Source organism: Falco naumanni, chromosome Z, assembly GCF_017639655.2.
Source record: "Falco naumanni isolate bFalNau1 chromosome Z, bFalNau1.pat, whole genome shotgun sequence".
In the NCBI taxonomy this organism is placed as follows: domain Eukaryota; kingdom Metazoa; phylum Chordata; class Aves; order Falconiformes; family Falconidae; genus Falco; species Falco naumanni.
Genome location: NC_054080.1, coordinates 18850976 through 18876785, shown reverse-complemented (window position 1 = coordinate 18876785; position 25810 = coordinate 18850976). Strand labels below are relative to the sequence as shown.

General features: G+C 41.3%; 1 protein-coding gene across 5 annotated transcripts in view; it reads left to right on the top strand.

Moving 5' to 3' along the window:
* Positions 1–25810, top strand: part of SEMA6A (semaphorin 6A) — a 113795-nt gene that overhangs the window by 77145 nt on the left and 10840 nt on the right. For 2 of the 5 annotated variants that reach the window (XM_040579953.1, XM_040579955.1), the window contains exons 16-19: positions 1243–1301; positions 3105–3125; positions 3258–3308; positions 10257–10421. In XM_040579953.1, the coding sequence (XP_040435887.1) occupies positions 1243–1301; positions 3105–3125; positions 3258–3308; positions 10257–10421 (296 nt within the window). The remainder of the gene's footprint in view (positions 1–1242; positions 1302–3104; positions 3126–3257; positions 3309–10256; positions 10422–25810) is intronic. The other 3 variants (XM_040579956.1, XM_040579957.1, XM_040579958.1) reach the window with 3 other exon arrangements.

Genomic DNA, 25810 nt, shown 5'->3' with positions numbered 1-25810 from the left:
CTATCCCTGTGCTTGTGTCTTGTTCTTAATTTGCTATTTCAATTAGAATTGTTTTCTTCGGGGTGGGGTGGGGGGGTGGGTGGGGGGGTGCTGTATCTGTATGTGCTTTACTACAACAGTGTGGACTGTTCCTGAGTGGACATTTGGTAGGATAATGTTAAAATGTGCCTGTGTCCTTGTCAGGTTTTCTCAGCATTCCCAAAGAGCTTGAGTCTTTTTGCACTTCCATGGGAAGTTGTAGGGGACTTCCATACCTTACTCTTAGAGGCAGCTCCCATGTTTATCAATAGCTCCACCGAGACAGAAGCAGCACATCTTGTGGCAGCTCAGTCCAGAGACGAGCAAGGCAGGTCGCTCTGTGTCCGGCACATAGCACTTAGGAAGAGGATCCAGATCACCTGTGAAGATGTGTGGTGGACTTCTAAACTAGCCAACAGGAGACAGAGATGTTAGGTGCCCTCCTGGAGTAGGTGACAGTTTCAGCAGGAGTTTTAAGAACACGGAGCTGGGAATGAGGTCCCTGCAAAGGTAATTACGCCTCAGGGGCAGGATCCTAATGCAGACTAGGGCTTGCACTGGAAGTTTTACAAGGCTCTTGTCATTCACCTTTGACCATTCAGGAAGCTGGGAGAACAGCTTCACTAGTTATCCAGAATCATAGTCAGAGGATAGGAGCCTAAACTAATCATGTCATCTAGAAAAGCCTGTGAGCGTTTTCCAGTAGAACCGCTTGAGTTCAGTGGAATGCCTTCTGTGGACTGGACGTTACACCTTGCAGCCTTGTCCAGCGCAGTACCTAAATTATTGCTGAAATGCAGGTTGCCTTCTCCTAGCACAGTACCCACCCGATGGGTTAGCTTCCTTCTCACATCAAAGTGTTGGTGCACTTTGTCTACTGTATGGACAAGTGAGAGTATTTACTCCTGATAACATCATATATTACAGAGTTAACAGTTTAAAAAATATGAAACTGTTTGCCTCCTTTGACAACAAGGCATGCAGTGGATTTAAAAAAAAATGTAATAATAAAAAGAAAAAGCATCATCAGAAGCCAAGGAGTCATTAAGCAATGATGAATAACTTGAATGTATATGTTGCAAGTTTTCAGCCTTATTGTGGAAGTTGCAAAGAAATGGCCACTTCCGTGATGGGACTTTATTTCAGTTGCACATGTGATAATTTCTTTCTGGTGGTGCCTGTGACTTTTGTTCTCATGCTGTTTTGTTTCTTTCTATTATTTAGACTGGCATTTGAACAGGACATAGAACATGGCAATACAGATGGCCTGGGTGACTGCCAAAGTAAGCAAAGCTTTTTACCCTCTATTTACCATGTGTCACAGCGTCCTTCTGAATGCCTCAAATCACCATTACCTGTCGGGCATTCTTTTGTAGCAATTGAAGCCACAGGGGCAGCAAGTGTGGCTAACAATGCAGGTTCAGAAAAGAAACGGTTGTTTAAATGTATTAAAAGAAAATAGCCCCGTTGGTGTGATTTATAAAAACAGCAGACTTCAAAACATTTATGTAGTGAGAAAACCTCAGTTCTAGAGCATATTGATTGTAGCAGTGACATAATGAATTGAGTGTTCATTGTCTTTATTAGCCATAGTGGTTTGGTTGTTTATGTAGATGTACAGAAGTGGCTTGGTTTCTTGGTGTAAACTGTGGCTTGGATTACATTCCAATGCAGGACAGGCAGACAATGAAATATATCTTCAGCTTTTGGATCTGGATCAGAAAGTGGCAACTACTTTGTTAAACTTAGTGGATTTTGCTCACAGGCTGGACAACATAGTGATATTAAGGGTCAGGTGCTACTGACCCTGCCTAAAAAATTTTAATAGTGAACCTTAGGTACTGACAGCATGAGTTGGAAGCTTAAACAGTCTTTAAACAATTACATTTTGCACTGAGGTGCTTAAAAGTGCACAGCTTGCACTGCATGCAAGGAAACCTTGCGTGCTGATTTCTAAGCCTTCAGGAATACCAACATCTGTGTTTAGGACAGCTCTCATTCCAAATGTTCTTGCTAAGGTTGGTTTAATTCTAAGACCCGAATTTTATTTATAAACCTTATGAAATCAAGAATCACATTCTTTTCAGTGCAATTTGCAATAAAACTGCTGAAGCTAAGGAAGTAATGTACAGTGAGAGACTTATTACTTCTGGCATAGCGCAAAATAACAGAGGGCTAGAGTGCGCCATGGGATACAGTGCAGGCCAGCTGCTCTGGAAAAAGCCAGAGCCTTCTTTCTCATGCCTTGTGCATCCTTGTTCAAGAGCCATTTATTACTGTGATCACTGTGCTTGAAAGTGTACCAGGATTTCAGCCTCTGCATGCCCCACATCTCCCTCTGTCTCTGTCCTAAGGTATGGTTATGTACACTGTCTCTTAAGTTTTTTGAAGGAGGTGTACATATAGTACCTCCTGTACTCCCCATGAAATGGGTTAGCACCAAAATCAGGTCAGTTCTTAGCTGGTGCAGCTTTGCCCTTTTCAGCCAGTTCTGCTGTCTTTGGGCGAGTAGGTTAGACAGGAGTGGAGTGTACCTGTTATCAGTTAAGTATAAAAGAAGGGTAGGAAATATTCAGAAACAGCACATTGTGTTCATGGAGAGAGATATGCTCCTGTGCAGAGAGCAACAAAGCCCATGTCCAGCTTACATTCCTCTTTATCCCTGAATAATGCATTGCACCTTGATACTGCACAGGGGTAGATTTCTCTCCCTGCTAACCCAGCTGATCTTATTACTTCATGTGCTCTTGCATCATGTGAGTTTTGTCCTCATTGACTCATGTTGCTGGTTGCATCACTTGTCGTGCCTTGCATTAGATTAGGACTTGATCTTGCAAAGAAAGACATGGCAGGGAGGACACTGGCCTTCCCACCTGGTTTCCCTTGCATAGGGCTGCTGGTCATGAACGCTTTCAAAGCCAGATATTGTTTTCAGGTATGTCTGAATATTAGTTTTGCCTGGGTCCCTAGGTTACCAATCACATACATATAAATTCAGCTGAAGCGTAAAAAGTTGTTAGCAGCAAAAAAGAAAAAGAAAAAATGAGAGAGAAATAATGATTTTTCCCCTGTTATTTGTCTTTCAGATTCCTTCGTAGCCCTGAATGGTAAGGAAGTTCTTAGATTCGTTATTTACTGACAGCAAATCCATTTTGGAGGAATCACTTTTTACTAAACTTTTAAGTATTTTCATACTTTTGTTTTATTTAATGTTTCTTCCCAATTTATTTCGTTCATAGACATTTCAACTGCTTCACCTGATCATGAAATGTCTTACGACACAGTGTATGGTCAGTTTATGGGTGTTTTTAAAAATTCTCCCCAGATCCTTGTGTTAGCTACTAATTCCTGTACTCAAATAGCCATTACCCTTACCCTTTTTCACTTGTTTTGTCTTGGTTTTGAGGGCCTGATTCACTAATCATAGCTAGGATCAAGTCATACCTCTTGATTTTCAATCCCTCTTTTCTAGTCCTCCCTCAAAGCTGTCTCCATTGAATGAAAGTCAGATACAGCCTATTTTAATGGTATGACAGCAGATATGCTTAAGAGCATACTTCATCTAAACACTCAGACAAAGGTACAGTGATGCATCTTATCTGTTCACGAGGGAAAACAAGATAGTAGTTCATATCCCACTCATGAGTCGTCCAGGCTACAGCAGCCAGTCAGAGATACCTTAGGGAAAAGAGCAGAACAATCCCTGAGTTACAGAAAGATGTCTCATAAGGAAAAATAATCTGTTACCCATGTGAGTTGAGACTGGGTTATGCCTCAATTCCTGAAGGTTCCTGTCACTTCCAGGGTGAGTTTTTTATGCTGTCCACCCTTGCAGTATCTTTATGCCTAGATGGGCTCTGGTCTGTAAAAAAAAAGGGTGATTTGCACAGCAAATTAAATGTCTTGAGCTGAAGAGGAGCGTTTCTGCAAGCCTAGCATAGCAGTTTCCCATGAGGCAGCTGTTAATCTGTGCTCACGGTACTTTCCACCGCTTTGTTCTTTATATTTGGAAGTGGATTAGGCTGGTACTTGGAGTGCAAAATAAATGTCTTCATGAGGAATTACTACAGAATAATCACTTTAAATTCAAACCTAGACTTATATTGCAATATTTGTTCTTTATAGACATCCTGAACAAAGACAAGTACTCACAAGCTAGGACGTGTGGTATTGCTCCAAGTGAACTCAATGGCAAATTTCCATGTGGTATGGGAGCTTGCTTGTGAAGTTGCTTTCAGGCTGTACAAGACTAGCAGTTCATCAGAGCTGGGAAAATTCACTGTATGTGTGGCTGAATGTAGCAAGAGGCAGGTTAGTGTGCAGCTGTGATGAACATTTAATTGATCTTTTCATCTTATACCTGCAAAATATGTAGGTAGAAAACAGAATCGATACAGCAGGATATAAATAACAGGAGGCATAGTAATGCTGTTCAACATTTGTAAAAATAAAATCAAATTTACCATCTTGTTTATTACCAGGAAATGGAAAATGTGCAGGTGAAACTTGTTTGAAAGTATGATAATGAAAACCAGTGAAGGGAATGTACAAAATCAAAGACAAGTCGAGACTTCATAATGTGTGGAAGACTCATGGTTTCATCTGCATATACAGCTTGTACTTCCTTTCATTTCAAAATTATTAAATTTCCAATGCACAGAACAGTGATTGAAGAACAGTAATAATAAAATCTGTACTGCTGAATGTAAAGATAAAGAAAACGGTTGGGCACAGTGCTGATGTGCCAGAAATGTTCTAGGTTTCCTGCTTCTAAGTGCATTCATAGGCTGCACAGTTATAGCTGTGGGACTGTCATTCTGGATCCCATCAGCTACCATTTTAGTAGAGACTTCAGTAAAACTGGTATTTTAATCTGACCAAGAAAGCAGAAAAGTGATTCGAGTGAGAAACAGAATGAAAAAAGCTGCTGTCCCAAGGAGTATGGGTGACAAAGGGGAGTCCGTTCTACTGTCTAGGCATGTCAAGACCAAAGAGAGACTACATGAATTAGCCCAGCTCTTAAAGTAGGACCCTGCAGCCAGATGCAGTAGAGAAATGCTGACCTGACATTAACACTTGTTCCCATTCATGCCTCATCTTTCACAGATTGTTTCATTGGCCCTCCTCAGGTACATCCTGGTAACATGTCCTATAGGCAAGTCAGCTCTTCCTTTTATGAGTTCAGTATAAATTCCCCTTCTGATATTACTGCAGCCAGGCTTTCTTTTCACCTGCCATAGCAAAGTATGAAAGGAAATGTGCTAGCCACCTCTATTGATCTTCCATACGAGGCGTGTAAAAAAATTCCACCATGAGGTAGTAAGCCAGTCTCAGTAAACATGCTTGTTTGCTAAGGGCAGTGACTGCTCTGAGTAATTTTTTTTTAGAAAATGAGACTTTTATAAATGGTACATTTTAATGTTATTTGGTACAGTTAAATGTACAAGCAAATGATACGTCATAATAGATTAAACCTCAGAATGCGGCAATATACCAGAATACCAACCAAGTGAGTGATCAGGGTGCTTTTGGATCGTGGGCTACATATATCCAAAGGCATCTGAAACTCCAGTTGCAAAAGAAGTCTTAAGGCCTGATTCCCATGATTTACTACACTATAAATCACCTCACTTCAGCAGACTTACTGCCAGTCTGTAGCAGTGTGAATGAAAGGAGAACCAAGTCCTTAATGTCTGTGTTCTTGGCATCAGCCTCCAGAATTTGGCAGGTGGGCTCCCTTTTCTGGGGCAGTCTCACATGATGAGTTGTAAACAAGTACAAAGTGCACTTTCAAGTTCATCCCTTTTGACACCCATGGAGAAGGTAGCAGTCTGAAGGTCTGGCTGCAGAAGGTCAGAGAGAAATGATGCAAGGGATACATATTAAAACAAGGAGATGAGGCTAGATTCCTCTGCAAAATTGTTAGCAGCTTCAATTACCTTTGGAAACATCAATTCTTAGTGAATTGGGCCCTTATTTTACCCCCTAGCCATAGTCCTTTCTCCCTCTGTAGTATTGATTTAGCCTTTCCCTCTAATTGTCTAATTAGGTTGCTATAGCTATTAATAGGCTAGTGTGCAGATAGCTTAACCTCTTAGATCCTAATGACCTGTGCATATTAGAGCGACTATCAAATACGTATTGAATCCCTGTCTTTGTTTTAAACCTGAAAAAAAACTCCTTATATTTTACAAGTGCACTTCAGAATGAGCTATAGTTACAGAAGTGCAGCCCTTCTGAATCATTATCTGTGCCTGTAGACACTAAGTGCTTTTACTCTCCATTACTTGATTACAGCACTCCAAATGAAAAGTTTTTGCAAATATGGAAGCACCTGAAATGGTATTTTAAAAATCTATTTTGATTTTTACATGTTTGCTCTAAACAAAGAAGTTTGGAAAGCACTGTGTCTGAATTTCAGATGGTTTGTTTTAAAACAAAGGCAGAATTGTTTTTTAGATGTTTAGGTATTAACTGATACTAACACATAGAGGTACTGGCCACATGTCAGATATGCTAAAGCCTGTTTAAATTGCAGCAAAGCCTATTTACACAGTCAGTATGGTAAAAATGGTGTAATGGGGGGAAAAAAAGTCTACTACGTACACGTTGCAAACTGTACAGCACATCGTAAAGGTTTAATAGTGGCTCTGTGTGAGAGGGCCAGGACTGGGTTGCCTACCACTTCAGTCTTTTCTCTGTTTATGAGGGAAGCTTAACTAGCTTATACATTTGTGGTGCCACTCTGCTCAGAGACGAAATTCACCCAGTGGGACTGGCTATTGAGGCAGTTACAGGACACAATGATACTGCTTACGGGAGCAGCCGCTGCCCAGTAGTAAGTGTTTGCAGAGTACAGCTCTGACACAAGTGGGACAAGCTATTAAGATCTAATTTGCTCCTGCATTGCTTCCTCAAAATCAGCTGGAAGAAAGTTTATCTCGATTACGTGTGGAAGGTTGTTTCTCAGTGTGTCCTAGACTAACACATTAGTAACAAAGCGAATAGACTGATTTCTTACATTTGTGTGAAACCCTTCTCTACCTAATGACCATCTGGTACACATTAATATCTTCACAAAGCCTTAGCTTTCCATTACGAAGAAGTTCTCTATGTATTTGCAGCATATGGTTCAGGAAATCTTTTTTTTTTTTTTTTTTTTTTTTTTTTCTTCTTTCGGAAAATGTGTCCCTTAGGCATATATTTCCTCTAGATTACTGTATTAAGAAAACTTTTTCTTTAACCATACTTACAGCTTTTCCTTAGAATTCCCCCTTTAAGCACACTTAAAGTGCAAGTGTCTGGACAGAGATGTGGGCTTATAAATGCATATCAAACACAGGCATAAAATATGATTGCTACTTGGCAAGTTTTTCTTCTCTTTTACCTCCTTATCAAGCTATGACTAATTGCTTTCTTATGTTGAGTGCAGCACTATTTGTAGGCTGACCAAATATTGTACACATTATCGTGGTTGCTGACTGGAGTATTAACTTGTAGACTGGAACCCCATGAATGCTGGCACTGTGGTTTAGTCCTTAGAGAAAAGAAGATAGAAATCTCATAATTTCCATTTTATGGCCTGTTCTCTGTCCCATTGTTTCTCTTATTTCTTGGAGATGAGCACAGGAGTTGACAAGCGTAAAATGGTGTAGAGGTGAACACTTTCACGCTCCAGCATAATTCTTGCTTCAAGAGGTCATGTGTTTTCAGTTGCTGGACCTCTACCTGTCCTTTTGGAAACAAGCAGCCCTGCTGCTGGATTGCTGTGCAGTAGGCAGCACTTTTGGGTCAGAGTCCATCATCCATCTAACTGTGTTACCAATGCTCCCAGCCATTCTGTGGCTTATGGAAACCTTTTAGAAGTGGATAATGTTTGGCTTCTCTTTTCTATTTGACCGACATTAAAAGCTCTGTCTTCAACAAAATACAGCCTCTAATTTGCCATGTTAAAGACAGGCAGTGGGGAGAAACTACACTTCCTATCATGAGAGGTAAAAAATAATCCAGTGCCCTTGTCAGTATAAGCCATTAGCCTGAGGTCCAGAGCTAAATTGCGTTAATGATTAGCTGCAGTAGCTGAAGGTTGGCTTCCTGGTGAGAATACAGTAAATCTGACCAATTTCCCCTGCTAAGTGTACCAGTTACAGGAGTTAGTTGTGTCCCTCTCCCATGCAAAACACAATCCAAAGTACTGCCATATATAGTCCTACGCAGTAAATCAAAAGGGCTCCTCAAAAATATACAGAGGAGCACAGACATTTTCTTCCTCCAAGACCATTAATATTCAGCAGTTCTTTAAATCACAGAAGCATCTTAATAGAAGTTACAGCTATTTTGCTGACTTTATCAGTAGTTCTACCCCATGAAGCTGGTGAAAGGGCTAGATAAAGCAAAACGCATGGGTGAATCAAAAAGCTTGGGAGCATTGGTGGCCAACATTTAGATTTTTGATTGCTGGAGTGGAATTGGGGACCTAGGTTCATCAGCTCTCTCTGCACTTCTGAGAGCTAAAGCCATCTCTTTAGAAGCCATTTAAAGCAGCCTTGTTCATATGCAGCTTCTGAAAGCTTTGTGCTTATCCAGTGACTGTTTAAAATAAACTACACGAGCACAGTCTTTACCTGCCTGTCTCTTGTGCCTTCTCTGTCCATGAGGCTTTAAATTTGTGCTGCTTGTGTTTCTCTGTCTCTGCCCCAGTGAGTCTCAATATTTTTTTCTGAGCAGTGAAACAACATCAAGGCAAGGAGTGGGGGAGAGGGTCCATGCTAAAGCAGTGTAGCCTGGTGATTGGACTCCTCTCCAAGGGAGACTCACATCTAAAGAAGGAAAATTCATTTTCTGGTCTTTTAAAAAAGGAGGCAGGAGAAAGGAGAGCTGCTGTCAGTCGGTCCAGCATTATCTGAAAAGAAAGTGTTATCTGCCGTTCTGTCTGAATAATCTGATTCTACTAGTTTGTGTTTGAGCATGTTTCAAAAAACCCTCTTTTGACAGGCTCTTCCAGGAAAGTAAGCAAGGGGAAATATGGTTACTCCACATCAAATTAACCAGGCCTAGAGCACCTTGAGTCCTGCTGAAAATAATTCATTTTGGTGCACATGCCAAAAGGGAACTTTCAGAGACTTGTACAGGTTTGAGTTCAGAATGTTCTGGTGTGGATGGTGTTTTGGTGCCCTCTCCCCAGCAGTGATGGCATAGCCTGAGCCACTTGCCATCTGTCAGAGATGGTAGACTACAAGCATTTTGGGTGCTGATATACTTCCCAGGATCTAGCTGCAAAGGATGTATGTATGAGTCTACAAACACCTCTCAGCCACAGCCACACTGCTGTTGAAGTGGTGTGGTATTTTCAGCACGGCATGTCCTGTGAACATGTTGCTTGCTGGGGTGTATTTGATAGGTGAGGAGCTCGTCAGCCTTACTCAGGACAACAGTAACAATGTCTAGAGTAGTTGTAATGGAAAAAAGCCATGGCAAGACCTCTCCAGCAGCTGCTGGAGTCACAGGTCCTTGGGCAGATCCATGTAGTAAGGCGTTGTCTTCACTGCCACTCTGAGCAGAAACCATGTTCAGTTTCATGCTTATCTCAGAGCCATTTTGGACCCTCAGCTCAGACAGGACCAATGGTGAAGGTGTGTGCAGGCTTCAGCAGCTGATGGGCCCTGCACATTTCTCATCTGTAGGGTGATGCTGCAGTTCGAGCACACCAGTGCTGGGCAGGCCTTCATTCCCCCGGGGGCACGGGGCAGAGAGCCACCGATGTCACCGTTTTGTAGCTCTTCTGTCATTCCCCTTCAGTTTCAGCCATATTAGAAGTTGTTCCATTTTAATCTGGTTTTTTAAATGCTTTTTAACTAAGCAGTACCAGACAGCATGGGCCGACACTTCAGTGTCGGTCAGGCATGTGTACTGAATCCAGCCAAAGGATGCTTGACTCAGATGAAGTGTGCTCAGCCTCTTACAACACATTTAACTCTGCTGAGTAACAGCACACAACCGCCAGCTCGGCGGGAGCCTGAGGTGTGTGTGCAACTCTTAACACCCTGATCAGGAAGATTCAAATCCCCTGTTTCCTTGGGGCCATGCTTTGAAGGACTTTTGAAACATTGCTAAGCCTAAGACAAGATGTTTGCCCATCACGGAAGCAAAGCAGTGCGTGTGTTCCTGAGCATGGGGAGGTCGTGTGGTAAGTGACTAATGAGACTTGTCTTCCCTACCTGTATTTATAATGTGAACAGGACACTCCAGTTCCCTAGTCCCAAGCACCACCACTTCTGACTCTCGCGCTCGACAGGGTTATGATGCTAGGGGACGCATGCTGGATTGGAAGGATCCGCTCGGTTCATCTGAAAATACAGATCCATATGTGGCAGTTTCATCCCATAACCATCAAGACAAGAAGGGTAAGGCCTTGGAAATGACGTCCTGTGGTGAGGAGGGGAGGGGGGGAGGACTAAAGTGTAACTGCTTCCAGCTGGCTCGGAGTAACATGTAATAAAACTCCTGTGCTATAATTAAAAGCTTATCGTAAAGCCTGAAACTAAACAGCCAATCACAGAGTCAGTCCTAGATAATTCACTGCCTGAGGAAACCACACAAAACAAACAGAAGTGTATGCCTGTGCAGAGTGTGTTGTGCATGTGTATGGGAAGGAAGGAAGCCGTGGGGATTTAGCTCTCTTTAAACTTGATCTACCGTGTTTTCTGGCAGAGGAGGATCCATGGCTTCCCATTGTTCTGAAGGGTGCACTTTTATACTACCCTTTTGTCTGAATTCCCAGGGCAGCACATCAAATCTCAACTAATTTCGTGTTATTTCTGTCTCATGACAACTGACGGAGGTACTGAAGGTGTGCTCTAGTTTAACTACTGAAGTAAAACTGATGGTAGTCCTGGCCGCTGGGCCTAAGCCCTGCTGTCTCCAGTGAGACCTGAGCATCAAATACCTTTGAGAGTGGGGGCTGAGGAGGTCATTAGCGTATTCTAAAAGATAAGGAGATGTCTGCTCATGGGGAGAGATTCCGTGTTGCATTTCTAAAGCACCAGAAGGTTGGGACTTAGGTGTCATTTCACAGGGTTCAGCCCTGTGCTGAAGCACGCTTGGGTTTAATAAAAATGACAGCCCTGTCCCTTGGCCTTCAGTCCTCCTTTGCTATACATACAGAGAATTAGGCAGAGAATTGCCTAAATTTGCCACTTGAACATGCTTAGAGGAGAAGCTTTTCTCATATGTAAGGATGGGGGTGCCCTCTCATTCCATCTTGGAACTCCATTGTTCTTCCAGCTCCTTTCAGTCTGTGTCTCAAAGAGGTTAAAATGGTTCCTTTGTAAATAGGGGACTTAGGTTCAAATAGCTCCACTGTCTAGAGAGATCTGAGTCCTTGTTATTCTTCTCCAGGGTGTTCTCAGATCACTTCTTTCAATCTCTCCTCTGTTGAAGATGTTTCACTCTTTGTGGACTAATTAAGTAGTCAGTGGGCCAGAAGGACAATGGGTATGGGCAAAACTTGCTGAGTGGTTAGGGGACTCACCAGGGGCAGGAACACACATGAGCTTCAGTCCTTTCTGCTATGAATACTTGATATAAAACACTTAAAATATTAATTGAAATGTGGATTCCAGTCTCTATTGTTCATGCATTTTACATGAAAAACTCATTAGACAAAAGCATCAGCTGTTCCTGAGAAGCTACTGGCATGCCAGACCTGCTGCTTTGCAGTGTCTGCCCAAACTAGTAGGTTAATAAATCGTATTCCTTCCCCTCCATCTGACCCAGTGAATCTTGAATTCTCTGCACTGGCCATGGAGACTTTCAACTTTCAGCAAGGGGTGATGAGCACGTTAACATCACAGAACAGTCTTTGGCAGAGCTGCACAAACAGCTGGCAGCAGTCTGGACCCAGACTGAATTTGGTGCCTGTTACTCACAACAGCCCCAGATACACAGTGCCTCCCACAGCCCTGGGATATACTGGATTTCTCACTGAACTGCCCGGGATTGACCTCTAAGAGCCTTCACGGTTTCTAGCCATGAAGGCAGTGGGCGTCACCTGGCTGGCCCAGCAGAGACAAAGCCTGAAGCGCTTTTCCAGCTGAGGAGGCTGGTCAAATTAGGCAGGAGATGCAGTAAAATTTCCTGAGATGCCATGGCAAATATTAATCTAGTAGCCTTGGCTTTTAGGCTTGATAGCAGGAAATGGAATATGGAGATTGAATTCCCTCAGGCAGAGGATGCAGACTTGTCTCCCACCTCCCAGCAATCAGCTTTTCCTATAAAAAAAGGAAAAACTGCCATTTTCTCCTCTTTCTTCAACTGGGTTTTAGAATTGGCCCCTGTTTGAACATTTTTTTTTTTTCAGGGCTTGATCCTGTAGACATTCGGGGAAAATGACTGGAAATCTAAAGCATAAAAGGTGAATTTCTAGAGCCTGATCAGGCTTACATGTGAGTTAAGCATGGGGTTCCTCTGCACCCTGCAGACCTGTGGGCTGCTGAGCCTTGGCAGAGGAGGAATTTCAGGCAGCTGCAATACTCGAACTCAAAACCTGAACTTAGGGTGCAAGGAACTGAGGGTGCTGAAGGTGAAAACTCAGATTCCTAATTCCTATTTAAGCTCAGTTTGAGATATCATCCTCGTTTTTTTAGTTCCTCAGCCCTTGCTTTTCTGCTGTAGAAGGGCAATTCAGAAAAAGTGATTTCTGGGTATCACTTATGTAGAGGAGGCAAGGCAGATAAACCTGCATGCCCTTCTAAACATGGCATGTGATTTGCCTAGCACTCATGTTTCCTCTCAGCAGTAAATCAGTGGTAATACTGACAGTCAAAAAATAAGGCTTTTTTCTTTTTCTGTCTAGTCTGTTAGTAACACCTGGTATTCAAAATGCTTCAGGTGAGAGGACATTTCTTAGAAAATCCAGTGTTCCTGCTTCTGAGAGTAAGTGGCATCTTGCTCCCCTCCACCCTGAGAGGAGGGGATATCATTAAGCAGATTTGATGAGGAAGTAAGGAAGGAAGAGACTCTTGAACCCAGCTCTTCTGCTGGCGTCAGACAGAGGAGCAGTGTCAGAAACCACTGATAGTGGAAGATCTGGCCCTTTATGTACCTGGAGGAATGCAGAGAGGTATATGCATTTTAATGGCACTGTTTGTTATGTGTGGGTCCCTACTTCGCAAATGTTTTGTGAAGCAATGCTTAATAGATGGAAAGCTAGCTCTTAAAAGCATCTTGTATGCCAGTGGCAGCTTTCAGAAGAGCATGCAGTGAAAATATTAATAAATGTATAGCTGTTGGTTTATAATAATTTTCACTTCAATTCACCGACTGATGAGGTGGCTTACATTCTATAGTTCCGTCCCCAGGGAGTGAGGTTACCAAAGAGTCTTATTAGCACTTGACAGAGTCATTTAAATATCATGTATTCTTTGGTGCGTAATTATGAATATTGACAAAGCTGGAAGCAGTCTACATGCAATCAAAACAATGGCGGCAGAGGTGACCGCATGGTTGTTTACCATTACCATCTACTTGTGTGTTGTTACTCCTTGCCTTGCCCAGTCAGAGCCAGTTGTCTCCAAAATTAATATTGATTTGTTGTTTTAAAAGGGCAAAGGAAAGAGTTCTTACACAAAATTAAATCAGAAAATATTACGTGTACTATCCTTTTATCAAGGTTTTGTTTTCACTTTTGCTGTGATTTCTTTTACTTTCACACATTCACAATGAAAAAATACTCTTTTTTTTTTTTTTTAACATTTTCTCTTTGTTTTGCAAGGTGCTTTGTGTTCTTCATTGGTTGTGTCTAATCCTTTGGACAGTGTTTTCTTTCTTTTCCTGTGCTCACAAATGGCTTCTTACTGATTGTACTAACTGTACAGAATCCACTTGCTGCTTTCTTTTCTGTAACACGGGTGCTTTGATGATGTCACATCCATCCATATGCTTCACTTTTAATTCAGTGCAGGCATCTTGGGGAATATCTGTGGGGGCGTGAAGAGGGGGTTCTTTAAAAGGGTTGACTCATGGGAATGTGACATTTGTGTGCCACAGCTTTAGTAGCTAAATATACTCTGGGATTGTTGTTTCTGAGCTACATCACATTTCTTGCCAAGATGAAAATGTGTAGTGCAACCCATAGAGTGGGAACTATGCGTTGCCATCCCACTGGCATTTTCATTTTGGCTATTAAGGAATCTGATGTTCCTACTGAGGAACAAAAAAGCCAGCTCTGATTGGGCAAACTGCACCCCTTTCCTCTTCTCCTCCATATCCTCTCCAGGAAAAAAAAAAAACAAACAAACAAAAAAAAAAAAAAACCAAAACCCAAACAAACAAAACGATGTTCTAGAGTATGTTTATGTTTTGTTTCCTTTCTTGCTGTGTTTTAGTGTTAATTTAATTGTGTGTTTCTCACCTTTGTTGAAACAGTTTCCCTAACCTTGCCGTCTAACCTTCCCCCCTGCTGCCATTGTACTTGGTCTTCCTCCCTCTGCAGTCATGAAGCTCCTCCTGTGGAGCGCTCCAAGGCTTTACCCTCTACACCCCAGTAGTGCTGTAGCACTGTGTCTCTCTGTAGTCATCCTACTAACGAAAGGGCAAGGAGACACCACTGGTAGAGAGGCATACGTGAAGAAAACAGTGTTTTTCTTCAGGAGCAGCTGGCCCTGGCCCTGGCCCTGCGCCTCATTACCCTGCTGCCCTTCTCTACTGCCTCCTGTCCTTCCTGCCTCCCTTCAGAAATGCCTCATGCTTTTAAAGTCCTGGATTCATTAGCGCAAATGCAGCCCACTGCTCTGTTTTCTCACTCGCTCCCTAAATGCCTGGAGCCTGCCTTTTAATCACAGTTTTGATAAATTGGTTGCAAATCCAGCTTAAAGTTTCATGGTTCTGCTGCAGCTTCTCCACAGCATTCAGGTGGATGTGGCTGAGCTGGGCACTGAATGACAAAAGGGTAGTGTTGCTGTTAGCAGGCTTGATGTTTGTGTTCTTACTTGTCTCAACACTCATTAAGTGAAGATTGTGATGTGGTATCTCCTTTCCTTAACAAGCCTTTTGTCAATATCCATGTAACGATGGTAAAAAGCTGATGGTAAAAAGAAGTGGGATGTGATGGACACAGTTTACAGAGTTAAGAATTGCTGGTGTATTTGGGTGTCAAGAATATTCCTGTAGATACAGTATGTGGTAGCACCTATTAATTTATAGATTGTAGAATCTATATTATTATTAATAACTGCAGCCCTGCCTTTGGTACAGAATTAGACATCATTAGCAACAGCCAGCTCCTCTATTTGGAGAAGGCTGTACTATTGAGGAGTCCAAGGGGTGTTCATTTCAAAACCTGACTCTAGAAGATATTTCATATTGTACATAAGTGGCAGTGCTACTAAATTTTTCTGATTATCGCTACTTGAAAGGTTTGCCAAATGCTGACAATGCTAGTCTCCGGAGAGTCTGCAAGTGTTCAGGCAGGTTCTGCTGCAGTGAGACAGAATTGTATGAAACTTCAGGTACAGTTGTGATAAAGAATGCAAAGTGCTGATTTAACAAGATACTTTACAAGTAGACATGAAATGAGCGGAAAAAAATCTGGCAAGGAAAACATTCAGACTCTTTTTTGCATAAATTAAACAACTGGTGTTCAGCATGGGAGGGCTCAGTTTTGCACCAGGAAGTATATTTGCAGAGTAGGTTTTCACACAAAAATATTGCTATATGCTAATATGTGCGAGGATCTAAAAGATTCAAAGTGTTTTTTATCTGAGGAAGCCGGGAGAAGTTGTTACTATCTTGCTGGCATTATGTAATAATTCAGAAGAGGATATATAGAGTGGAACAAAATTTGTCAGAACTTATCTTTTGCAGGTCTAAGGGAGAGGTCTTGAACTTTCAAGGTGAAGCAAATACTCTGTATTTGATCTGTATCATCATCCTGGCACTGTCAGAAGGAACTGGCTGATCCTAAAAAAAGTGTTAGGCTAATGGGAGAAGTAATTGTACAATAGTCAATTCTGCCTGAATAGGGTTTGGGCAGAGATGTAAATTCCAAACATGTACCTGGGAGGAAGCTACACAAACATTTCTATTCTTTCCTGTCTCAAATTGTTATACACACAAATGTAAAGCAGATTGCAAGTACTTCACAGTTCACTAACGATTTCAAGTGTTGAGGAACAATGAAGATCCGATTGGACCAGATCATTCACTTACTATACTTTCAAGACTTTTGCCTGCTATCTAGTAAATGAGTGTTGTGAGAAAGACAGCAGGGCATTTACCCTGACTCTGTCTATGATTGTGTGGCATTTGGCTGAGATTTGATATGAGAGGTGTGGTTACTTGGAGCTGTAATGCTTCACAAAGGGATTTCACCTACACAAGACAAGATTATACGGGACTTAGTCCATTTAAACTTTTATAGCTAACACGTCTAGATTAAAACTTACTTACTTTTCCCATTAGGAGTTAAGCAGAGGCTGGTTGGATGAGTGTATGCTAAACAAAGCCCTACAGATTTTTTTTCTAAAATGTTCTTAGGTAAATTAGCATCAGCTTACTGTAAATATCATGGGGTGGGGTGTGGTGTGTGTGTGCTTATTTACATTTGTCACATATACTAGCTACTTGAGTGAAATACTAAAAAAAAAAATATTTTTTTTAAACAACCAACCAACCCTGTATTTGTTTAGAGTGGCTCTAATGAGCAACTTGTCCAGCAACTGAATGTCTCAGACACTAATCATGGCATACTCGCTGTGAAACACTATTTTAGCTCTGTATCAGATGAATGCCAGAAAGTCATTGTTAGCAGTTAAATGGGACCAAATTTCTCAGCAGTTTTTAATAGCCAGATACCTGTGTCACCAGACTAGGCTAGTAACTAGCAAACATGGCAGAATATTAATAACCTCACCATGCCAGTGTTGCTCGTATCCTGTGACATGCACCTGCGGGCTGTGCAGTCAGGATTAAAGGGACACATCAGACTTGTCCAGAGGAATGACACTGATCCTTCTTCCGTTCTGTCTTGCGTGTACAAGCTGTCTACTTGCAGGCCTGGAGACAGCTAATCATCTCAGATTGCATCCTCAAGTTCAAACACTGGCAGTAGAAAACTAGGTGCTAATTAATAAAATGGAAATTATATATAAAACTGATGAAAGAAGAATGCTGGAAGGATGTTTCTGACATCAGACTTTATTCAACTTGTTTTCATTATGTTTTTGTAAGCTTCTATGAGAACAAGAGCAAAGAGACAGAGAGGAGACAAGGCATGCAGAAAAGATGACAGAAACCAAGTCCCTGGGCAGAGCCACATCCTTAAACTAATTTTAATCAAACGTGGGGATTGTAATGGAATACAGTGCAATGATTTAGTGTGTATTCTCTGTGACTAAGTCTTCATTTCAAACCTTATGTAAAAAAGCATCAGCTCATTTAGTCACAGATTTTCTTTAGTAACCTTCTGAAAAGTGTAAGAGGAAGAGCAGTTTTCACTGCAAAAGATGGGTAAGGATGAGGAAATCAAAATAATGGAGGGGGTATATTCTAACATATACCAGCTGCCTATGCCACACCTAAAGATATGCCTATACTTCAGCCCTGGCACTAACTTAAAATTTTCAGAGATCAAAATGTTTCTATGTTTCACTAACAGCGTGGATTTCGGCTTTAACTAGCAGAAATGGAAATGTGAGTAACATGATTAGAACCAAGAGCCATTTGCTATTTAGTAGCCAAAAAAAAAAATATCATTACTAATAGAAGAAGTTGTGTCCATGTGCAACCCCTGGTTATGAAAACTATCAACAGAGCTTTTCTGTCCTCAGACTAGTGGATCCTACAAATACAAGAAGGGTTAAGTTTAAAACAGAGCTCATCAAATGTCAAACATGGCTGCGGGAAACAGCAGGTATCCTTGACCTGTAATTGTCCACCTGCATAGATTTAAAGCCGGGCTATCCATTTCCAGGCTGCAATGAGCAATAGAAGCTTGTCTTACTAAACCAGGGAAAAACTGTCATTGCCCCAGGACCTTGGTCTGCTTTTTCAATAGAAGAGGCCACATCTAATTTGTCAAAGCAGCTGCTGAGCGTTCAGGGCATTAGAGCTATTGTGTGATGGACTAGATTCCCAGCTGCATTCATCCACAGTCACCCGGTGAGGACAGCTCGGTGGAGGAGCACAGGCTGCCTCGTGCTCTTGTTTGACCCATGTAGCACTGACATATTTATCAAGAACTGGGAATTCCCTGTAGGGTATGCTGGCCTCACAGGGCTACTACTCTGTCTGGAAATAGCAAAGTGTAATTGGTGGACAGGATGTTAAGTAACACCCAGTTTCTTTTTTGTGGCATTTATATTGAGTATAGGGAGATGTGGTGCTGTACAAAGATGCTGAATTGGGAGGGCAACCTAGCCCTTTTAAATAAGAGATTTCTGAAACTGCTTTGAAATCTGAAGGGATTTAAGAGCAGAAAGCCTAGTAGCTGAAAGACTCTTAGAGTGCCTTTTGGTGTTAATGCCAGTGTACAATTAAAATGTCAATATGCTGTTAAAGATATTTGAATAATTAATTTTTCTCATATAGGATGTGCCTAGTTTCAATAATTGTATTAATTAATACGTAAGATGTCCTGTAGTAATTTTACAACAACCTAAACATTGGCAGTCCTGGTTCAGAGCACTTTTAATATGATCTGTGGACTGTGAACTGTTTTAATTACATGCCTCCGTACAAAACACCATCTACATTCTTCTTATATAGATAACATTTTAGCAAATGGTATCAACATCCCCTTCAATATGTAGGAAGGATCCTGACTGTCTCTTTTCCTTTTTTTCTTTGTTTTCTTTAAGACTGTAAAAAAGGCAAGCTTAATTCTTTATATCAGGATGGCTTTTTGCTTACTGATTAACAGCATGCAGTTAATTAAAAACAGAAAAACCTGGAGAGGGCATAATTTAGATTTTGCCATGTTAATTTCATTGAACATTAAATACAGATAACAAATGCCATCATGTTTGGGAAGTAGTTGTTCCTATGAATAGCCTTAGTTTAGTCAGGTGTTTAGGCAGGTGTTACTTCAAGCTCTTTAATAGTCATTTAGTGAGACACTATAGTCTCTGGTGTCCGATTACTGTTGCTATGACTTTTGCTAGATTTTAATCATGTGTTCCAAGATTTTCTGTAGCTGAGAAAGAGGATAGGGAAAAATAATGTTGTTGTTCTCATGTTACAAAAAAAAAAAAAAAAAAAAAGAGTCTTAAGGGCATTATATTGAGTTTTGAAGCAGATAGTGCAATTTTACCATTATGTCAAAAATGTGCATCCTGACATCCCTGTGAGGGAAGAAAGAGCTTCACTGGCCAAGCTATAAGTTTTTGAAAAATCTCAGTCCCTCATGCCCGGAAGACACTTGTCACAGTTAGGCAACTAAATACACAGACAACTCTGTGTACATTGAGCATTGGTGCTGTGACTGATAAGCACGTTAGCCACCAGCTGATAGTCTTGACAGCTTTCCATGCCCCAGCAGAGCAGCATAAGTCAAGAGTCCCTGCTGAAGTAGATTTTAACAGCTCCATTGGCATTAGAAGAGCTTAGGGCAGTTTGTAGAGAAGTTGATCACGAAGCATTAAGAGACATTTCTGGCACAGCTGTACAATACAGCAAACATTTGGAAATGGCTAGCAGCACATTCGTCACCAACTTGATATTGGCTGGGAAGAATACCTGTAATACTCTGAAACAGTGAGTCCCGGTGGATAGCCTCCAGAGCAGTTCCAGCCTCCCATGTCTATCAAAGTGGTTAGCCCTGGATATTAAACTCTAGTTCTCCCACCAGCAACCGAAGATTGCTATCTACTATGAAATAAAATCTCAGATGAAGGTACAGCTTGATAGCATTGTCACAACTGGACATAAACTAGACAGTTCTTTCACATGCCCAACAAGAATTTTTTTTAATTGGAAAATAACACCAGCTGCATGCTGTCAATAATACGCCATCTTGTTCATGCTCAATCCCATCTTACCCACAATTGCTACAGAATATAAAAGAACAGCTGTTAAAAAAAAAGGGGGGGGGTGGGGAGCAGGCACATTTTTGAAGCCCTACAAAGCTACTGTTATTCTCTATCATGTTCTTGTAGAAAGAAACGGAGTGGGGGTTTTGGAGAGCCTGAAAGATCTGCAATTACAGAACACAAACAGTACCAGCACAGACAGGGAAAATAACTGTTCACAGAAACACCTCCTGAACAGCAGCACACTGAAGCTTTCATTAAAATAATTCCAAAAGTCTTTTGAGAAGCACATATTTTCCAGGTGTTTCCTTATTCTTTAAATCATAAAACTACAATGAGTTCCTGTTTGGAAGCAAGCAGGGTGAGTGAGACAGAAGCCGTAACGCTGAGTAAACAGTGCTGCTTGTTTTTAAAGAAGCTAACAGAAGTGGTCTTGTCGTGTGGTGCAGAAAAGGCCGTTGCTAGTTTCTTTGAGCCTGTGGTCAGCACTGGAGAAATTTAATTCCCGCCACCAGCTTATAGCTCCCATCAAACTGTTCAACAATTCTCTGTGTGTATTCGTGACTGAATGAGTCCCAATCAGGGGCTCTCAAAGGAGGGCACAGAGCAGGAGTGCCCTCTGTCCCTTCTGTCTGCTCTCCCCACTGAACCTCTTCCATTCACCACAGAGCCTGCCCAGAGGTTGAGGCAATCACAGCTCGTAATAAAGAACATAAAGAGCACTGCTTTTTTTGCAGATAGCGTTCAGCTTTATCTCTACAAAACACTAGTCTCTATTCAGTGTCTTAAAGAGGTCTTACAGTCCTGCAGCACTTTATATACTTTTTGTTTAAATGTGACCAAACTACAGACAGTGCCCTGAGGCACTCGTCCAGTAAGACCAATTAATTTTCCATACCCAGGGGGATTTGTGTATCTCAGTGTGCAGTCCTTACTCATTGAACTAAATTACTAATATCAAACCAGCAGCTACTTTCGTATACCCAGCATCAAGACCTGGAGAGACAATACAGTTTATCTCTGCTTGCTCATGGCAAGATGACTTGATAACATCAGCTGTGCTTCCCTGAAAGGTTGGGTCTCACCTACACTGTGTTTAGAAAGGAGGAGAGAAAATAAATTTATATCACTGAGAGAAAAGAGATTGTGATAAAATTTGTTAGGGTCCCAATGCTAGGAAAAAATGAGGCTTTAACCTCTCACATGGATGTTTGTAAATCTCTAGATCAGTAAACATATCTTGAGAACTAGTCTACAGATACAAAAAAGCCAGTCATGTTCCTTGTCACAACAGCTACTTTCATGTTGATTAACTAGCTGTGCAAGCTGCCTGGTTTGTCTGCAGCAGTGCAAAATACTGGCTTAAAGAAAGAGCCTGAGCAGAAACTGAACAAACACTACAGAAAAATCCGGAAACTGGGGGTTTGGTCCAGTACCAGAAATGAGTGGAAGGCTGGGGGAGTTGCTGTATTCCAGAAACATGCTGTTTGTGAAACGTGCGATAAAGCAAATACACAGGTACATTTGCCTGGCCTGCCACTGGACAGTCAAAGAGGATGTCTGGATGGGCTTTGAATGTATGTTGGAGAAGACACTGGTTTGCACATACTGCTGTGGTTAGATTGCTGCTGGCCCCAGGGCAGCTTTCTTGGAGCTGGGGCAGGTACATGCTTGTCAGAGTATATCCTCTGAGATGAAGCTACAGTTTCACCTTACCCAGGGAAACAGACTGGCCATAGTAATCACTGAGCATGTTAATTGCACAGACAGGAAATACCAGTGAAGTTATGGCATCAAAGCACAAGCGTACATGCAGTGCCTGCAAGGTGGGGAGGTGATAAAAAAAGTTAGGTAAGAAAATGCAGAGACCTATAAATCTGACAGTCAGAAAAAATGCATGAAAGAAGCCATCACTGAAGAAAAAAAATGAAGTAAGTGAGAGAGAAATCATCAGGACAAGAAGTCCATCAGGGAAACGCTCAGGTTGTGGCTGGAGTAAGTATGCTTGCTTTACTGGAGATACTGTGGATTCAAATGAATGTAGCTGAGTGGAAAGGCGGCTTCTGGTATTTATACTGGAAGAGTAATGAGGTACAGAAAAAGAACCGGCAGTAAAATTAGTCTTGCTGACTGTTATGGCCAGTGTTTCAAACTCATTGCAATTCCTCAGTCACTTAATGTATTCAAAGGCAGTTGACGGTATGGGACTGCAATACAGAGGGAAATGATAAACCTAACATGAGATGTGTATAAGCTGTTTGTTGCCTACAGCACCAGCCCTGCAAATATTTCTAGAAAAAGCAGTCTTGTCTTTACTGATCACTGGGGGCATGTTTTAATTCTTAAATCCAGGTCTTTTGACTACACCTGCAGGGTTCATGAGTGTAGAAGAAATGGAAGAGTTAATCCACTGTGTTTGCTTTCTGTCACAGAATATATGGTGCTGGTGTTTTAATTAAAGAAGAGTTTTTAGCCTTCCTCTATGTAAGAGCAGACCTAACATGGGCTCCAGCCATGTTCCTAATGTGCACCAGCAACCCAGCTGTGTGCAGAAACACTATCACTAAGAAATACATTCTTTGTGCACAAGTAAACATCCTTGGCTTGGTCACATAGTTGTTCAACAGTTAAATAATCATTTCCAGGGATCTCAAGGAATAGGATATATAGGGTACAGTCATACTATTTAAATGTCATGGATATTTAACAGATGGCTCCTTTGTTAGTTCAGCTGTGATGTGGTCAGTTGCACTAGTAGCTCAAAACTAGCATTTCCATTTTTGTGTCTTTAAAGATCAGAGCTGATGAAGAAACAATTTTTTCTTTTAGGTCATATGCAGTGTTTGAAATTTAACCCCAGTTCTTCCATAAGGCTGCTTTGAGCTTCAGCCTGCTAAGCAGAGCTGCTTATGTTGATACTCAGCAAACTTCGGTTTTCCCTGTTGTGCACAAAGGCCATAGTTCAAAACAGGCTGTAAAAAAGCAGAGGAAAAGCCACAGAATTTCTCAGTGACAGCTTCTCTTTCCTTGACACTGTTCATAAAAACTGTTTCCAGAAAGGCACTGGGCTGCCCAGAATACATAATGCCCACAGCAGGGGAAGAAAAAAAAAGAAAAAAAGAAAAAAAAAAAAGAAACAAAGAAACACCCAGCATTTGTTCTGTGCCATCAGAGGAGCTCCACGCAGGCAATGGGAACTGTGAAGATGAGAGAATCACTTTGCAGGCTACAACAACTTCTCTGGAGCCCTGAATTCATGCATATTCAGCCAAACATATGTAAATCTGGTTTAACCCAGCTGTGAAAGATCCCCTGAAGTAAACTAATAAAGAGCAGCTGGATATATTTAAGCTCATCCCAGGCATAGTAGAAAGGTCCCAGAATGTGCACTGAGCTTTTTTTACGTCAGTAGAGGAAATGCAGCAGACTTTAAAGGAAACTTGTGTTTTAAGATGCAAAGCAGCATAAAGTTTTCTTCTGCCGTGACAAGCTACAAAAGAATTAATTTTCCTTGACATTTGGACTTTCTACGTCTCATTTTAACTACTGTGAATGCCTGGTTTACTTTTTTGAAGGACCTTCTATTTTTGCTTATTCCCCAACACACAGAGGCATCTAAAATTATTGCTTACTGGGAAAGCTTGAGAGGTAAATGAAAGTACTTAAATCAGGAAAGTTCTAAATGATTAGCAACTGCATACCACCTGCCAGTGGAAGAAAGGTTATCGAGTGCTTTCTAGTGCAAGAGCTGGCCTTGAGCCTCGCCTCTGGGACAAATAAAATTGGGCTGGCTTCAGGACTGTAATGATTTTCATCATTATATTATAGATCAGGAGGCTGTGTATCTCAAACCTTCTCCCATGCCTGCAAACTTAATAAACTGGTTTATTTACAGAGATACAGCTTAGAAGCAATACAATTAAAAAAACTCTTAAGAGCTTGCTATTCCAGTCTTTTTCAGATCTGTCTCCCCTTTGTTTTAGTGGGGGTGGGAGTTGTCTAAGCATGAATTTGCTAGTTCAGATCTTGTAATTTCCATCTGTAATGATCCCTTTCAAAAAAAAGAGCTGCTTTTTTCTAATTTCTCAAAATTCCTGAGTGTGGCCATGGTGTAGGTTTTGTATGGCCACTGTGGTATGCAGAAGAACTTGATTGCAGGCTCATAATCAAACTAAAACCAGATAACTGAAATCCACTATGAAAATATTACTACAACACTCATGGGTTATCTCGTGGACATGGTGGAGTCATTTCTATCACCTTTCTTACTTAATTTATCTAACTTAGAAAAACACAAGAATGAAAGTTTTCTGTATTCCCATTGAGAGCAAAGCCACCTGTTGATCTCCGCTCTTTTAGTAAGTTACAATGATCTTTTTTCTATAGTCATGTTGACAGTCATTCATCAGAAGTGGAAAGAAGTGATATAATTTTGACCAGCTGAAAGGAGAAATAAAACCACCCTTAGAGATCAATAGATAAACCTATCCTGGAGGGATTGCTTCTGAAATAGGTCTGATTAAGGGCCAACCCCTCCCTGACACAGGCTACTATGGCTGATCTGATTGTTTAGATCCTCTTCAAGGCTTTGTTACATGTTACCTCAGGCACATTATGTATTGATTTTCTTTTCCTAATTTTTAAGTACGATTTCTCCTCATACCTCCAGTGATCCTCAGGCCTCTTGTAAGTGAAGTTTTTTTCTTTACCAGATTCATTCTTCTCTCCAAGCACATGCATCTGCTTTTTGTTGGCTGGATATCTCAGACTGCTAGCTTGGGCAACTGGCGTTGAGAACCATGGGGTGGAATCTGGGGAGAGATGGATCGCTCTCCTCAGCACAGTCATTCAAATCAACAATCCAGCTGTACTGCGAAGGGAGGGCAAAAAAGCATTTGCCAGCAGCTTTAACTATGAATGTTTGAGCTCTTTTTTTCTAGCTGGTGACACGGAGAAAAACAGATACTGGGTAGAATTGCACTGAGTCAGCAGCACAGGTCCTTGTGGACAGAAGGAAGATGAAGGAGAAAGCTTACTTTTTTCATCAAAGCCCCTCCAATAAAAGGGCAAACATCACATCATCGGGATTATAAAGTGGTTGGTTATGTCAAACCTTGAAATGATTCTCTCAGAAATGCATGGTAGACTCTGGTCACTCCTCAGTTTGCTGTCACTTTAAATCTGGGTGTCCAGTCTAAATTAGTCTGATTTTTTTTGTTTGTTCCTACTACTGCTGGCTATAAAGGAGGAAGAAAGCTTGTTAATACCTGCAGGGATTTTCCAGGCTGAAATAGTATTTTAGCAGCATGAGACTGCCTGTAAACACAGTTCTAACACTTGAAGACACGTTTAAAACTTTTTCAGTGTATTTTTAAAAGATATTCAAACGCCCATAAAAACCTCCATTTATAATGAGTCTATACCAGCACTTCTTGCAAGTCTAAGCAGGAGGAGATGTACGTCTGACAGAGAAGCTCGCACTGAAGAATGAAATTAACTGCAAGATTTTCCCCTTAAATAACAACAGTAAAGAAATCATTGTGCCTTTCTGGAACAATGACTTGTTCTGTGGAAGGTCTCAAGTGATTTTGTAGATATTGGAGATAGAAGTGGGCACATTCCCATTTAGCTAGAAAGTGAAGTTTAAGACACCAGTGACACTCACTCCCTGACTGCTGTTAATGTGTGGTCTAGACTTAAATATTACCTTATTCCCTGATAGTTATTACTGCACTTCCCTGCCAAAACATCATTCTTCATTTCACGCT